At 29.4% G+C, this 13,530-nt stretch overlaps 2 protein-coding genes across 2 annotated transcripts; one reads left to right on the top strand and one right to left on the bottom strand.

Moving 5' to 3' along the window:
• The first annotated feature begins 7,764 nt into the window (after window positions 1-7,764).
• On the top strand, window positions 7,765-8,484 carry LOC135961200 (uncharacterized). The gene has a single exon (XM_065512697.1). The coding sequence runs from the start codon at window positions 7,765-7,767 to the stop codon at window positions 8,482-8,484; it is 720 nt and encodes a 239-aa protein (XP_065368769.1).
• Window positions 8,485-10,894: 2,410 nt separating this feature from the next.
• On the bottom strand, window positions 10,895-11,392 carry LOC135960424 (uncharacterized). Its single transcript, XM_065511713.1, has 2 exons — window positions 11,216-11,392; window positions 10,895-11,146 (listed from the first exon to the last, which is right to left on the bottom strand). The coding sequence occupies exons 1-2, from the start codon at window positions 11,390-11,392 to the stop codon at window positions 10,895-10,897; spliced, it is 429 nt and encodes a 142-aa protein (XP_065367785.1).
• Window positions 11,393-13,530: the final 2,138 nt, after the last annotated feature.

Consider the following 13,530-nt stretch of genomic DNA (forward strand, 5'->3'; position numbering starts at 1 on the left):
ATAAATTGAAATAAAATTTGATTTTTAACTATTTTTTAATAAAAATTAGTTAAAATAAACACAAAATCCAAAAATTTTAATATTAATTAGGATGTGGTTACATTAATATATATGTACAAGAACTTGTAATTGTAGAAATTGTAGTTTACAAGTGCAAAAAGCTACAAGTGTTGTGAATATCTTAATGAAACACAAACTAACTTTTTTTCAAAATGGGCCCTTTTTTAATTTTTTTTTTTTTTGCTCAAAAGAAAGCTTAGGCTCGTTCCTATAAGACATTTTTATCCCTTAGTGGGATGCGAGTGGGATATCTATCAAAATAAATGTTTTGTAACTCAAGACATACAATTTAAAATTAGAAATTTTATGTTTCTCCATATTTATGTCTGTTTATTTGTTTTTTTATTTGTTTGTTTATAAGGGAAAATACCACTGGACCGATCTTCCGATCCAGTTTGTACCGTATATTCCTCTATATTTGGAAGGAACAATAAGCGGCTTCATTATCGAAATTCGTATAAATTTTTTATCACTGCATGAAGTTTAACCGAAAATGGGACGTATCGGAAAAGGTGGTATGACACCTCCCACCACAACTATAATTGTGGAAGACTTCAAACTTTGTCCGAATGGCTAACTTATCATTTTACATACATAGTTTGGCTGAAAATGTTCGAGATTGACACCTCCCATACAAAGTAAATAGTAATTTTAAATATCTGGAAAACTGTAATTATGAAAGTCTTAAAATTTTACGTGATTCTGTTCATTATAAGTGCATGAGGTCTGACCAAAAATGGGAGAGATCGGAACTAGGGTTCTATAAGTCGATTGTTCGAATAATCGCAATTTTCCTGAAAAAAGTCGAAATCGACTTTTTGATCGGAAAAAAGTCGAACAATCGATTATGTTATCCCAAAGTCGAAAATAGTCGATAAAAGTCGACTTTTTCAATTGTTAAAAAAAAAAATGTTTAATTGCAACATTATACTAAAACTATTGCAATTTGGTACATTTGCATTTTTTTTAGTGTTTGCTAATATACCCAGAGGGAAAAAATTATAGGACTTCAGTTTTTAGGCCTTCTAAAAGGCATATTTACTCATTCTAAAAGATCCGATACTCATTCCACACTGCCTGCTCTTAGAAGGCGTTCAAGAAGCCCTATGAATTCCCTTCTAATAACAAGTGAGTAAATGAAAATAGCCTACATCAAAAATTAAAATACTCTGCATCTCTTTGATTAACTCTCTGTACAAATTTACAAAAATAAATTGCTTGTTGGCTACCAGCAGCCAGTGTTACCGTTGGAAAATTTCAGAAAGTCGCACAAAAACGGGATTTCTTAAAAAAAAGTCGCACAAAGGGGGATTTTGCCATTAAAAAGGGGCATCACTTTCAAAAAGAAGAAAAATAAAATAAAAATCAAAAAGTTTAAATGTTGTTTATATATTATAGTTACTTCTTGATAAGCCCATCACTTGGCACCCAGTTTTCCAAATCTTCATTCAACAAATTTTGTGCTGAAAGCATGAACTCACATGTGTCCACTTTTAGCCTATTTATTTTTCATTAAAGTTAATTTTGAAAATACTCTTTCAGTGGACGCACTACGTACGTAATAAAATAATATATGTAATTCATTTAAATTTTTTGTTGAGCCTATTTTGAAATTTCCTATTCTGTGCCTAAATTCTTCCAAATTAGAAATTCTAAATACATCCTCTATTTTTATTATACATATCATTGTAGTCCGAAATCAATTCAGAAAAGTTTATTTCCTTATTGGAATGAATTGCTGAGTTTGTGATAAAAATTTAATATCGCACTGGTTCCTCTAAAGAGCGTCAACTCAAAATTTTCCAATTATCACTATTTGCAAGAAATCGATATGCAGTGGTCACATCTACCCCCTGTAAAAATCTGCTATCATTTTCTCTACTCTTTCGCGAAAAAATTCAGTTGTATCCGGACAGTTGTTTAATTGTAATGTATTGAAAAAAAGTTTTTTGCTCTTTAGAGGAACCAGTGCGATATATTGGTTTTTATATCAATACTACAAGAAATGGAACATATCTCCGTTTCTTCCTCATGTCCAATATATATTTTTATTAGTTCTTTAACGTGTGAATCGCCCATAAAATCAATTTCTTCTATATTTATATTTATAATTTGAAAGTCAATTTTTTAATTAGGCTTAAGTTCATTTTTATTATAATTTATTTGTAATAATTCAAAGAATATCACTGAATACTAAAATTTTAGACAATTGGCAAATTGGAATGCATTTTCTACCCTGCCAAGGGCGTCATCAACAATCTTCATTGTCAAGGTCTATTTGTAAATATCATCTATTTAACTTACTATTATTAGGAATTAAAGTGGACTTTAGGTCTATCATAGACAAGTTAAAGTATACTTCTGACGCTGAAGTCGACTCTAAATATAAAACTAGCTGAAGTTGTTTTTCACTAGTTTAACAACAGCATCAGCTGTTCTTCGCCGAGTAAAAAAGTTCGTCACAAAGTAAAAAATGTTTAAGTTACAAGATATTGGTAGAGATTTTGCAATTATTGAACAGTTATCAATATATAAAAAAATTAGTACCAAAATATCGTAATTATTATTAATTAATCTTATCTTTTCCATTTTTCCACAACAAACCACTTTCTTTAGATGTCCCAGTTACTTTTATTGTTTACGTTTTTTGTATTTTTTTTTAATTTTGTATGTCAGCTGTTCAGCGTTGCCACTTTTCTGTTTTTTGTTGTATATTGTATGAAAACATTTTCTACATTTGCGGTGGCACCCAGTTAAAGTCGGTTCAATTTAAAACATACTTTAATTTTGACTACACAGAGCGAAAACTGCCTAGTAGAATCAAGAAGATGTTCTCTATGAAACGCTTTTGGGGTGAGGAGTATTCCGGCAGAAAGAAACGAAGATTTTTTAAAGAGATTCCTTATTATTTTCATGGTATAAACTTTTTTAATTTTTTCAATAAGTAAAACACATAAAATTAAGAAGAAAAGCTTGTTATTTACAATGTTTTTACTCAAATTCCGTTATTTTTGGCAACAAAAACACAATCCATAGAGAACAACTTTTTGATTCTATTAGGTTTTCTTATGAATTGCATGAAAAAAGATTTTCTTATTAATTTCATTAGTCTACCTAATAATTTTTTTCCAATAGGTACTTCTTATAGATTCCATTAGGCTACTTAATAAGCTGTTTTTTATTAGGTATTCTTTGTACAAGTGTTGCGGCGAACAACTTTTAGTTGAAAGTTGACAAGTGACAAGTAAAGAAGTGGAAAGAGATAATAAAACAATTTTTCTAAAAAATGTAATTAAATTTAAATAAAAAATTGAATTATTGACAGTGGATGTGGTTTAAATAATTAAAAATTATTTTTGTTTATTTATTGAAAAGTGTTACATTTGAATGTATTGTCAACAAAAAAAAAATACATAAAAAAACATAAACAATAATATTTTGAATAATGGGAGATCACAAAAGCTTAACGGAAAATATAGACATTTTTCCAATTTATAAATCCTGGGAACTATGTGATGAAACGTGTGACATTCTTTTAAATTTTGGAATTACATCAACAACCATATTAAAAAAAATGGAAATTGAAGACGTTGAAAATATATTCAAGAAACTGGACAAACAATATACTGGGGAGTTGATTAAATTTAAAGCAGGCCTAAGGGAATGGAGAAGAAATATTGTTCGTGCAAAATAATGTTCATAAAAAAAATATTTTAATTTAGGCATCTTTTCAGAACCTACCGTTCATATGTGAAAAAGAAACTTTATCTGCAAATAGTCGGATATTGGATTGGTTGGAAAAAATTTCAGAGAAACTCAGTAACTCAGGATATTCTGACTGCCCACTCAGTACACAAACGTCAGGAGACAATTCTATATGTGGTACTAGCCTTACAAACCTCCTTAGAAATACCGTGAAAGGACAGCTAGTACTAACTTTTAATGAAAAAAATAATTATCTTGACTCAAAAAATCAGAAGACTTTAGTGCACTGTATTATTGAGAAATATATTGGCACAAGATCCAAATTTACATACGCAGAAATGCAGCAATGGTCTTATGCTATCTGTGATGTATTTCCTAAAGAAAAACCGGTAAGAAATCTAAACCAAATTTTATTTAATGTACATATATTTTTATTAACAGTTTATGCTATCTGTGATGTATTTCCTAAAGAAAAACCGGTAAGAAATCTAAACCAAATTTTATTTAATGTACATATATTTTTATTAACAGTTTTGGCTATTCTAGGAAACATACTTTTTGAAACGGAAAGACGGGAAGAAAAATCCAACAGGAAAATTATTTTCTCGTTGGACTAATGTTGGCAGTACTGCGGAGGAAACTTTTAAAGATTTTGATAGCGGTATGGATATATAAAATTTCTTAAAGTAATATAGATATGTATGTAAATCTTTAAACATCTATCTTTCTCCCTCAAAGATAAATATTTCGAGCAAAAGTGCTGGCTGCAGCACAATTGCAGTCCAAGGGATCAGGTACTTTCATTCTGGAGGGAAACAAGGAAAATTAGAATGGATGAAATAAAAAATACCAGTTCTTTGACGAATATTTTTAAAGAATGGCCACGATACAATGATTTCTTGGGTTATGATCTTGTAAATATTGAAATTTATTTGTTCTGATTTAACTTAACTTTTAATATCTACTTTGTTTTGAAAAGGTCGATATAGATTTTGATTTTTTGTACCCAGACAAAGTAAATAAGTTATTCCTAAAGTTGGAAACTTTTTATAAAAAGCTGGTTAAAGTCTTTGACAATGAAATTAAAGACCGTGCATCAAGAGAATTTTACCTACAATATCTACGGAATGAAAATATTAATAAAGGTAAAATATTCTTTCAAATATTGACATATGTAAAATTTCGCATTTACTAATTTTTATAATTCTATTCAGATTGTAAGTATTGTATATGTACAATACTGCTTCACGCTTTGTTACAGCCACAACGTCTTAATAAAGAACATAAGCCTTCGATAGCCGATGCTCAAACAGACTTCGGCACGTTAGTACCAACTCTTAATGATATTGAACCAAGAATCCTGCAAATTGTTGAAATGTATGCAGAAAGAAAAGAAAGACTTCAGCCAAGAGTAATGGTTGTTGGACCAGATTTTTCTAAAATCTCTGATTTTTTCATATTTTGTGATGGCCTAAAGTAGAAGTGTCCTTCTTACATGAAATGTATAGACATTATTATAAAGTTATCCTACGTTTTTAATACTGAATATTCCCCGAAAAGCAAGCAAGTATGGTCATTTTTAGAGCAGTATTTTTTTGATTTGAAGTCTGAGGATTTTTCTTCTGTTGCAAATTTATTAAGCAAATTACAGTAATATTACATTCGTTTTTTCAAAAATGACTTTACTTGCTTGCTTTATTTGTACAAAAAGTTATTCAACTTCAAATGATCTTATAAAACATTTAAAATCAATTCATGGGACACCAGCAATATATGAATTTCGATGCGTTCAACAAAACTGCGATCAGATTTTTCTTAATATATATAGATACCAGAACCATTTAAAAAAACATAGTAAACAATTTGTTAACTTATCACTTTCGAGTTGTGAAACTGAAGCAATTTCTGAAAATCAACTACAACTTTTGTTGATTTTCCAGCTTTGACCAGCTTTGACGAATTCTGAATCTAATACATTTTCTGACAATCAAATGCAACTTGTACAAAACTTCACTTCTTCCTATCAAGAATCAATAATATCATTTCTATTAAAGCTTCACTCTAACAAAAATTTTTCTCGTAAGGACATAATTGATATTCAAAATTCAGTTACCAGTGTATTACAACACCAGTTTATAATTTCATAACAACATCTCTTAAAATCGATGATGGGAATTCTTCGCTAGTCGAAGCCATCTCTAGTGTAAATATTGAATACAATTTTTTAAAAAAACTAGAAAATCTTAATCTCTATAAACACCCACAAAAATATATTCTTAGCGAAGAACTTTCTGAAGTCGTTGTAAACAACAATCCCACTTTGACATCAGCAAAAACAGAAATTACGCTTGCAGACATTCCTTTTCAAATAAAGAAATATTTTGAAAGCAAAGGAGTTCTTAAATCATCGCTTCTAAATATTACACAATATTTAAAAAGTAGTTCTTATTCACATTTTATTAATGGCGATTTCTGGCAAAATTCAAACAAGGGTAAATTCAATGAAACATTTCCATTATTTTTGTATCTTGACGATTTTGAAGTAAATTACCCTTTCGGTTCAAAGTCCGGACAACAAAAAATTTGTGGCATATACTACAGTTTTCCAATCGTACCACACTTTCAAATAAGTAAACTTGCAAATGTATTTGTTGCAGGATTTATAAAAAGTAAAGATTTACGTGATAATGGAATCACTATTTCTCTAACTCCCCTTATAAAAATATTGAAGACATTAGAAGTTGATGGCTTAGAAATCAATGTAGATGGAACTAATTATAGATTGCTTTTTAAGTTGGCACAAATATTAGGTGATAATCTTGGCCTTAATACTGCATTAGGTTATGTCAGTTCGTTTTCAGCAAATTATTTTTGTAGGGTATGCAAGAGGAACAAACATCACACTCGTACTGATTGCTTTCAAGTTCCTTCTTCTTTGCGCAATATAAGTAATTATAATCGCGATGTTTTATTAAATAGTCCAGATATTACTGGTATAAAAAATGTGTCAATTTTCAATTCCTTGCCATGTTTTACTGATAATATTGCCTGTGATATAATGCACGATATATTTCTTGGAGTTTGTAAATACAATCTCTCGCAAATTTTAAATTATTTTATTTATACCAAAAAAATTTTTTGTATAGATACCTTAAATTATAGAAAGCAGATGTGAAACTGAAATTGGAAATATAAGTCCACCCATTCAGAAACATCATATAGATAACGCTACTTTTAAAATGAACGCAAAGCAGATGAAAACATTTTTCCATCGCATTCTTTTAATGATAGGGGATCTAGTAGATCCTGAGGATATGGTAAATAAATTCTTAATTTTGTTTGTTAAATTGCTTGATCTTTTGCTATTACCGAATTACAATGATATAACCTTAAATAAGTTGGAATTGTTAATTAAACAACATAATGAAATGTATCAAGAGTTATTTAAAGAACATTTGAAACCAAAATACCACAATCTTGTCAATTATCCTACAATAATTAAAAAGTTAGGTCCTCTTAAATATTTATGGTCATTTAGGTTCGAGGCTGAACATCAATTGCACAAGCAATATGTACGTAACATTACTTCTAGAACAAATGTCCCACTAACCTTAGCTATAAAGTCCTCTCTAAAGGCCGGATCACACGATTGCCGCAATGCACCAATTATTGGTATATTTTATACGTCAATCGTGTGATTTCACAACTTATTGGCTCATATGTCAAACCACAACAATATTGTGCTTATTTGGCCCAATCAAATGCAACCCTGGTGCGACAATCATGTGAACGCTTGATAGGCAACCATGCACCAATAAAAACGTTAAAAAAACACCAATATTTATTGTGTTCTAGTGCGGCAATTAAAGACGACAATACGCGCCAATAATAATTTTTTAAATCAATGTTTTTTTGTTGCAGCATTTATTTTCGTAAGTAAAATAAGTTTTTATTCTTGTATATGTATATTAAAATTTATAATTTACTTGCAGTTTTATTATGGAGTTGGATGACTGCATAGAATTTGATGGCATGAGCAATGAATTGGTTTACTGCTCCCTCGCTCATGAACCACAAACACCTGTGCCAAAAAAAAGGAAAAAACCAAGTGTAACATCATCTTGGACCTACAGTACCATTAATGGTTTAATTCAAGCTGTAGAAGAACACCCTTGTGTTTGGGAATACTCTATCCCAGACTATAAAGATAGGAACAAACGGGAGCAGGCTTGGCGCGAAATTAAAAAAAATTGTCCGGAGCATACGGTGGAAGATTGTAAAGCCAAATGGGCCAATGTGAAAACGGCTTTTCAAAATGTTAAAAAAAAAAATAAAGCAAAGTCTGGCCAGGGAGCTGAAAACAACCAGCCACATTGGCCGCATTGGACTGCAATGCAATTTTATAATCAACACAACATATTAAAAACTTCTTCTTCAGTGTCAACGTTAGATGTAGAAGAAACTCAGCCAGGCTGTAGTACGTCGCAAAATATTTCCCTACCTGAGACGGCAAATTCTTCCCTACCTGTGACAGCCAACATAAATAAAACTGACATGTTGCAGCTTGCAGTCAAGTGCTTAGAGGCGGAAGAAGACAATTGGTATGCAATAGGAATGTATTTGGCGTCACAAATGCGGGAAATTGCCAAGAAAAACATGCACATGCAACTTGTTAAAACCGTAATGGAAGCAACTTTGGAAGCAGAAGATGAGACTTAAACCTGAATAAAAAACTATTTCCAAAACAGATTGAATTTATTAGATATTGAATTGGTTTTAATTATTTTGTAATTAAATCAAGTGTTTCATGTGCTCAAAAACAAAATTTTCCAATATTTTCTACAACAAACATTTTTTTTTTTTTAAATACAATTTTCGTAATTGATATTGTATTTTCTATAATATTAAAGATCAACGAAAATTCCGTATTCAATTATCAAATTAATAAAAATTTTAACTGAAAATTTAGTAGAAAATATATGAAAATTTTGTTTTTAAGCACCTGAATACTTGATCCAATTACGAAATAATTAAAACCAGTTCAATAACTAATAAATATTAGAATTCAATCTGTTTAGGAAATGGTTTTTTGTGTGCATTTATTCATGTGCTCAAAAACAAAATTGTCTAATATTTTCTACTGAATTTTCAGTTATGAATTTGATAATTTTGATAATTTAATATACAATTTTCGTTATTGGTTGAATTTTAATAAAAAAAGTTTTTAAAAAATACAGTTTTCGTAATTGAAAACACTAAACAAAACTAACGTGTATTTCAATTACGAAAACTGTATTTTTAATAACTTTTTTATTAAAATTCAACCAATAAGGAAAATGTATATTAAATTATCAAAATTATCAAATTCATAACTGAAAATTCAGTAGAAAATATTAGAAAATTTTGTTTTTGAGCACATCAATACTTGATTCAATTACGAAATAATTGAATCAATTTAAATATGTGATAAATATTTGAATGTTTTAGAAAATATTTTTGTTTGTGTATGTTACGTTAGTTTATTAATTTTTAAGATTGAAGTGTTTGTTTTTATTTTTTGTTTTTTTATTATATTATGTGATAATGATAAATTGAAGTACAATATAGATTTATTTAAAATAAATCAAAATTAATTTTAATAAATTAAATGTTTGGGTATATAACTAAACTTATATTTTATTTTATATACAGTTATAGAAAAATAATAAAGTTTTAAATTTCTGGTAGGTTTTGTCGAGTACAACAAGAATCTGGTTTTGTAATTTGTAAAACATCTCGAAAATCGTGAGTTATTGGTAAAACCCCGGTTTAGACACCTTTTAGAAATAAAACACTGAGGCTTTTCGAATGGTATGTACGTCATTTAAGTAGTCTTAAGAATTTAAGGTATACTTTTTCAACAAAAACAATATATTTGTATATTTAAGATATTTATTTAATATTTTCATATTTTCGTTTATTATAAAATAGTAAATTTTTAAATTCGGATATGTTTTTGGAAACTATTTTATAATAAACGGTAATATCTATGAAAATATTTATTCATGAGTAAAGTGCATCTTTTTTTTAAAAATTAGCCAAAAATTCACTAAGTTATTAAACTTTTTATTGAAACAAAATTTTGTAAAAATGTTTGCATAATGTTGTCAGAATTAAAATAAACATTTTTTTTAGCTTTTTGAAAAAGTGATTTCATAAAAAGTGTAATGACTCAATCGATTTCTAGCCGACTTTTAAAAATTAAGTTGCGTTTTATTCATAAGTAAAGGTTTTAAATGGTTTCATAATAGTACGGTTCCTTATAAAACAGTGTCCAAAAACATCTCCGAATTTAAAAATTTACTATTTTATAATAAACGAAAATATGAAAATATTAAATAAATATCTTAAATATACAAATATATTGTTTTTGTTGAAAAAGTATACCTTAAATTCTTAAGACTACTTAAATGACGTACATACCATTCGAAAAGCCTCAGTGTTTTATTTCTAAATCAGATTCTGATTCTACTAAACAAAACCTACAAAAAAAATGGTACCACTTCATATTTGTTGGTAAATCAGTGTTGTTATATATATTTATATTGCCAGGGCAATTCACCAGTTGCTGACATAAAATATTTTTCAAGTTCTTCACGAATAGCCTTTGCTTCATTACTTATGTAAGAGCTTGGAGTATTTTCTGTTCCACTCACTTCTGTCAGTGGAAAATCATTTCTCCATGTCCCCGGAATGAAAGCACCGTTATCATCATACCGATCTGTAAGCTGCGATGTTGTGTAATTTATCTTTTTTTTTAACAAAAAATTGTGCAGGGCACAGCAGGCTAACGTTGTAGAAGTAGTTTTTCCCCATTTAGTTTAGAAGGACATGAAAATACTTGAAAGCGCTTTGCCATAATACCAAATACATTCTCTACGATACGTCGAGCTCTGGATAACCTGTAATTAAATATTCTCTGCCCGGCAGATAAACTTTTACCAGGATATGGTTTCAGCAAATGCTTCTGCATGCGAAAAGCATCATCTGCAACAAGAACGAATGGTACGGTTGCTTGACGACCTGGTAATGGTTTTGGTAGTGGCAAATTAAGATCGTTGTTATCTAGAGAACGTTGAAAGGAACAGTTTCAGAAAACTCCACCATCCGATACACGGCCATTGCAACCAACATCAACATATAAAAAGTTGTATTCGGCATCAACAACAGCCATTAACACTATACTATGAGTGCCTTTATAATTATAAAACGTGCTTCCTGAATTCGGTGGTGCCACCATTTGAACATGTTTGCCGTCAACCGCCCCAATGCAATTCGGAAAATTCCACAGTTTGTTAAATTTAAAGGCTACTTCGTTCCATTCTTCTTGTGTGGATGGTACCTACATACATACATATAAAAGAAAACAACTAGTTCAAATAAAAAACATACATATTTAGAAATGTCATACCTTTAAGTATGCACCTTTCAATGCTTTATAAATTGCATCACAAACACTTGGTACAAATAGTGATATGGTGTTAGGGGCTATACGGAAGAATACCGAAAGACTTTTGTAGCTATCTCCAGAAGCCAGAAATCGGAGAGTCACAGCTAAGCGTTCTTCAGCTGGAATTGCCTTACGCATATTTGTGTCCTGTTTTGCAATATATGGTGACACTAGATGCAACAATTCCTTAAATGTTTCATCATCCATCCTTATAAAATTTTTGAACAAAAAGTTTTGGTTTTCTACTTCTCGAAACTCCATTAATGTTTTTATATGAGCCATCAGTACTTCTTTTTGTGAGCCACTCTCGGACCCACATACTTCTTTTACGATTTCTTTTTTTCATTTTTTTCGTCTTCAAGTGCACACACGATAATTACAGCCGACGCAATTTTCTTTTTTTTTAATGAACAACTCATTTTTCCACAAATATATTAAAATTATTTATATTTTTGTAAACAAAACAAATCTAGCACAACAGCTGTTTCTCAAAGTTGCCATATACTAGAACAATCGTGTGAATCGTGGAATGCGGCAATTATTACCACTAAGCCGTTTTGCGTCAATTTACGACAATCAACTTTATGTACGATGAGGCAATCATGTGACTGCAGAGAATTTCTTTATTGGGCATCAATTCAGCACAATAAAAATTGTATAAAATTGGTGCATTGCGGCAATCGTGTGATCCTACCTTAAGATTTGCAAATTTCATTTTAAATAACGAATTCTTTCAGCATGAATTCTATTTTGAAGAAGTGAAGAATATTAAACCAGTTAAGTATTCAGTAAATTTCACCGATCTTCATTTGTATAAAAGAACGAATAAAATAGTTTTTCGTGGAAAAACGTTTAAAGTTAATTATATAGTCACTGTAACTAAAGACGATACCCTAAATATTTATGAAATTGTCGACTTTTTATGCAAAGAAGACAATATAAAAATGGTTGGTAAGAAATTTATAAACCTGAACTTTTCTCAAAGATTTCAATCTTATTTAATAGGAAATGAAACAGAAACATTTCATGTCATTGACTTGCTCGATTTTCTCGACGGTCGACGGTCCACCTATCCATTTTTACTTACTGAACAATGGACTTAATGTTATTCGAGTAAAAAACTACTGGTAATAATATTAAATTTTTATTTTTATATTAAATTACTTTCTAAGTAAATATATTTTATTATATTTTTAAAATATACTGTTAATAATACTTAATTTTTATTTCTAAGTGAACATATGAATAAGTAAATATAAGTATGAATAAAAATTCAATTATAATATCAAACAAGATCAAGAAGTATTATTTAAATAAACAAAGAGATAGCCTTACAGAATCAAGAAGAAAATCTTTTTGTAAAAAACAATAAGAAAGCCTAGTAAAATCAAGAAGAAAACATTTTTGAAAAAAACAATAAGAAAGCCTAGTAAAAATCGTAAGTTTTCTTCTTGATTTTTAAAAAAGGTTTTCCTTATAAAAATAATAAGAATTTCTTCTTGAAAAAAAACCATAGAGAAATCTTATAAATGTTGTTCTATTTTACTATGTATTTATTAGGTACTGTTTTCTCTGTGTATGGTTGCAAATTAATAAAAATCAGGTTTTTATTTTAAAGTGGAGCAAATTTGTTGTATATCCATTTTTGCTAAAAATTTAATGTGTTATGATTAGAGATGCTAATCGGGACATATTTTTGAAAATCCCGGGGATCGGGATTTGGTAAAGAATCCCGACCCGGGGTTTCGGGATTTTCGGGAAATCTAATATCCCGAAAATTATACGAAAGAATCGTACATAATCATGTCTTTACAATTGAAAGTAAATTTTTTATTTAGCAATTAATTTTTATTAGACACTAAAAAGCATACTATTGCATCTATGGTTTCGTCTGCCATTCTGGAACGAATTTTGTTTCCGACTGCTGCCGAAAAACATCTTTCACATTAAATCTTTGACATTGGCAAAACCGTTTGCAAATATTTATAACAATTCTGCAAGTTTTTTCCTCTTGTTTCTTCAGAAATAAAGTGATCTATTTCTTTTGCAAGTTGCAAATCTACATTATAACTTGGTTTCGTTATTGTTATTTGGGTTTTTTACATTTATTAATAATATCTTTTAGCCTTTGAGCAATCGAAATAATTTCATTTCGTTCGAGCACCTCATCTGAGATGAAATCAATTTCGTTTGAAGAGGATTTAAATTGAGTTTTGTTATATAACTTACAAAAAAAGGTGAAGAATTGATTTTGCAGAGCCCCATTCAAGGAAAAC

The sequence above is a fragment of the Calliphora vicina genome, chromosome 5, assembly GCF_958450345.1.
Source record: "Calliphora vicina chromosome 5, idCalVici1.1, whole genome shotgun sequence".
Taxonomy (NCBI): domain Eukaryota; kingdom Metazoa; phylum Arthropoda; class Insecta; order Diptera; family Calliphoridae; genus Calliphora; species Calliphora vicina.

What these genes read in the sequence shown, in the direction of transcription:
- LOC135960424 (XM_065511713.1), bottom strand. Translation starts at nt 11,392, where the DNA reads ATGCGTAAGGCAATTCCAGCTGAAGAACGCTTAGCTGTGACTCTCCGA. An exon ending in TGAAAGGTGCATACTTAAAG is followed by an intron (nt 11,147 to 11,215) that starts GTATGACATTTC and finishes GTATGTATGTAG; the next exon opens with GTACCATCCACACAAGAAGA.
- LOC135961200 (XM_065512697.1), top strand. Translation starts at nt 7,765, where the DNA reads ATGGAGTTGGATGACTGCATAGAATTTGATGGCATGAGCAATGAATTG.